General features: G+C 45.7%; 1 protein-coding gene across 1 annotated transcript in view; it reads right to left on the reverse strand.

Moving 5' to 3' along the window:
- Ttll9 (tubulin tyrosine ligase like 9) overlaps positions 1 to 3,114 on the reverse strand; it is a 53,688-nt gene extending 50,574 nt beyond the window's left edge. The window contains 1 exon segment of the mRNA XM_029561757.1: positions 3,028 to 3,114. Coding sequence (XP_029417617.1) covers positions 3,028 to 3,042 — 15 coding nt within the window. The 5' untranslated portion in view covers positions 3,043 to 3,114.
- Positions 3,115 to 3,362: the final 248 nt, after the last annotated feature.

Genomic DNA, 3,362 nt, shown 5'->3' on the forward strand with positions numbered 1-3,362 from the left:
CTCTGTAATTATTAATGTTACTTTTTGAATTCTAGGTGATGCACAACAATGTTGTTATATTATCTATCTTTTATTTTTCCTTTTTTATTAATATGTTCCAAACCCCAAGTTACATCAATATCCCATTCTAATCCTGTAGCTCTCATGAAATCCTTCCAAGTATGGGACTTATAAACATAACTATTTCATCTTAATAAAGGTGGTGATAGCGGTGCCAAGGACACCAGGTGCTTTCCAGGCCCCCAGAAAGCCCAAGATACAGTGACAGTTAGAAAAATGATAGCAAGTAAAAGCATGCCAAGTACACTGCATGTTTCTCAGCACAACCAATTCTAAGAGGCAACCTTCCTTGAAGTTCCAGCCTCAACCCACAGAGGATCTCACGTGGGCTCCATTGGAGATGGCGTGACACCGTACAAAGTAAATAACCTCACTAGGTCCAGGATGGAACTCTCACAGTACATCCATGGCCACTGGAGCCAAAAGTTTCTCAACTACTCCACCTTGCTCACTGACCAAATCATCTCCCTAAATTATACATGGGCTCAGACATTAGATATAAACTCTGGGTTCCTCCATAAACTTACTATAGCAGGGAAAGCAACAGCCCAGTCAATCCAGATCTTACAACAGCAAATGTCCTCCGTAAGCCAAAGTTGCCCTCCAGAAAAGGTGTATAAATGCCTGCTGCCTGACCGAACCCTGACTCCAGCCTACCCTTCCCACATCAACCTTGACCAGCAGGAAGTAGCCAAATGACAACGGTGCCCCCTATCCTATATAACACAAAAGGCTGGAATGTTAGAGTTCCAAATAGCAGCTCCACCCCCTCCCCAACAGGGACCTACAAACTCTGCTGAGAAGCAGCCTGCCTTTCCTCTGACCTCCAAAGATAAGATAAACAGAGTTCCTCTTATCTTAAGAGGAAAAAAAAACACTTCCACACCCTAATCCTATCTGCTTCCCCCTCCCTGATTTCTCCCCCAAACACTCCCCCCTTCCACACCCTAAAGCCCCCATATGTAAAGTCCCAGTTCACAACCCATGGGCGGACATCTTTTCCGGACATACATCTTTCCCTTCCCTGCCATCCTTCCCTTCTCTTCCCTTCCCTTCCCTTCCCTTCCCTTCCCTCGAAATAAATCTGTGTCCCACTGAGAATTCCATCTGAGCCTCCATGCCTCATCCATCCACTCGTGCCTTCCTCCATCCACGCCGCCCGCTCGCTCCTGCCCATTCTCTACCTATCAATTATCTACTAGATAACTCTGGTATTTGTGTCTCAAGATAGCTTTGAGGTCTTTTGTGTTCTCTGTTTTAATTTTTATTTCATTTTTCAGCACACTTTTAGTAACTATTTGTAAAAAGCAATAAGATGAGTACTTTGTCCAAAAGTATAAAATCAGTCATGAAACAATAAAAACAACATCAGGCACGCACAAAAGTAACATTAAATGCATGGGTAGATCTCTTTCCCCCTTCACTTCCATGCTCCTGCACCAAGCAAAGGGGTCCTATTGCAATTATTTCTGTGTTCATGAACAGACAGAGGCTCAGTCCCTGCTATGGATGGGGCACACAGACACCTTTAGAACAATAGAAAACAGGGTCACTAGGTGGGTCACCTTAAACCCAAATAAAAACTTAAACTGTCTTAGAATTGATGGTCTCCCCAGCTCTGGATTCTCCTCCTCTGCCTGAGGACTCTGAAATGTTTGTCAAGAAACTTTTTGGCTTTGCTGTGAACTCCTTTCCTGTCTTTTAATTATTTAATCAACAGAAAAAAGAACCCACTGTTAGCTAGTATCAAAGGGGAACAGGCAGTATGGAAAGGACTGGTATAGTAAATGTTTGTTTTGCTTTTGTAATAACACTTTTAAAAAGTGAGACCTGTCCAGTATGTGTTTAAAGAGTATTTCAATTTTTTTTATGTTGCGTGTATGCGTGTATTGCCTGCATGTAGGTAAGTGCACCTGTGTCGTGCAATGCCCACAGAGAACAGAAGAGGCTTTCAGATCCACTGGAACTGGAGTTACAGACAGTTGTTAGCTGCCATGTGGGTGCTGGGATTCGAACCCCGGTCTTCTGCAAGAACAACCAGTGTTCTTAACCGCCGAGCCATCTCTCCAGCCCCCTAGAGAGTATTATTTTAATCGAGAAGTGGATCCTGGTGGCTTAGCACAGCAGAAGATGAGGTAAAGAGAATAAATGCAATATCAATTCACAAAGTTAAAAGAGGAGGTTTTATTGGATGTAGGAAGTGAAAACAGAGTAGCGGTTCAGTTTCTTCAGTTTGAGCGAAAGTAGTTCAAGAGCAGTCAACAGTGATCAACTGCAGGTCAGCTCTGCTGCACACTGGGATACAGGGATTAAGATTATGGAGTCTTAAGGAAAGGCAGATGTTAAACAACAGCAGGAATAATGGGTCCTGCTTTAAAAGAGTAAAATCATGCGCTCTGAAGGCAGACTCATTTTCGTTGTGAGAAAGAAACAGAGGTGGCATTTTGGGACGTTGGAATACGCGATAAGCGGGTTGGGGTGAGAGAGATAGATTCTAGAGCAACTCATTTATTTTCTTTGGATCTCATTTTTCCTGCTCTTAAAATCAGGGAGTTGGCCTGCCGGTTCCTAGGCGGCAAGGGCTTGTCTGATTGACAGAAAAGACACTAACTGGAAGGAAGGAAGGAGGGAGGGAGGGAGGAAGGGATGTACAGTTGGAGGGATGAACGAATCTCTATAGAGGTTTCTACAGGTCAGGAAATCACACCGGAGCCGGAGTTACGGAAACTGGGGAGGCAGTCTAGAGTCCTGGTAACTTTCCCGCCAGCACATAGGGCTTGCAGAGCATGCGTCAGAGTGCATGTGGCGCGCGGCAGGTCGGGACGTGTAGTTCTTAGTCTGAATCCGGGGTTTCCTTTACCCTAATCTTCGCCCTCCACCCCTCCCCCAACCTTCCCATTCTGAATCCCCCAGTGACATCCCTTCCTCTAATGAGGTCGAAAGCATCTGGATCGGTGTCACTCCTACCTTCGGTCGCGACATGACCTGGGCCGGAACCTAACGGCCACCGCTCCCTGCAGGAGCTTGTGCGTCCCGTTGCCAAGGAGACAGAAGGAGGCGTCCGGATCCGCCACTCTGATTGGATGAGCTTAGGCCACGCCTTTTGGGAGTACGCAGGCTCCCTCTCACTACAGTTCTGGGTGCTCTTAGGAGTCCTGGACACCAGGTCCGTGGACTTTAACCTTTCCCACTTTCCCACGTGGTGCACACTTGGTCAGAAATTTGCATCATCAGGTTCTAAAAAGTACGGCAACTTAAAAATAGTCACGTTTTGGAAAATGCAATAGTTAGCTGTCCTTAGC

This window comes from Nannospalax galili, unplaced genomic scaffold, assembly GCF_000622305.1.
Source record: "Nannospalax galili isolate Female #2095 unplaced genomic scaffold, S.galili_v1.0 scaffold1714, whole genome shotgun sequence".
In the NCBI taxonomy this organism is placed as follows: domain Eukaryota; kingdom Metazoa; phylum Chordata; class Mammalia; order Rodentia; family Spalacidae; genus Nannospalax; species Nannospalax galili.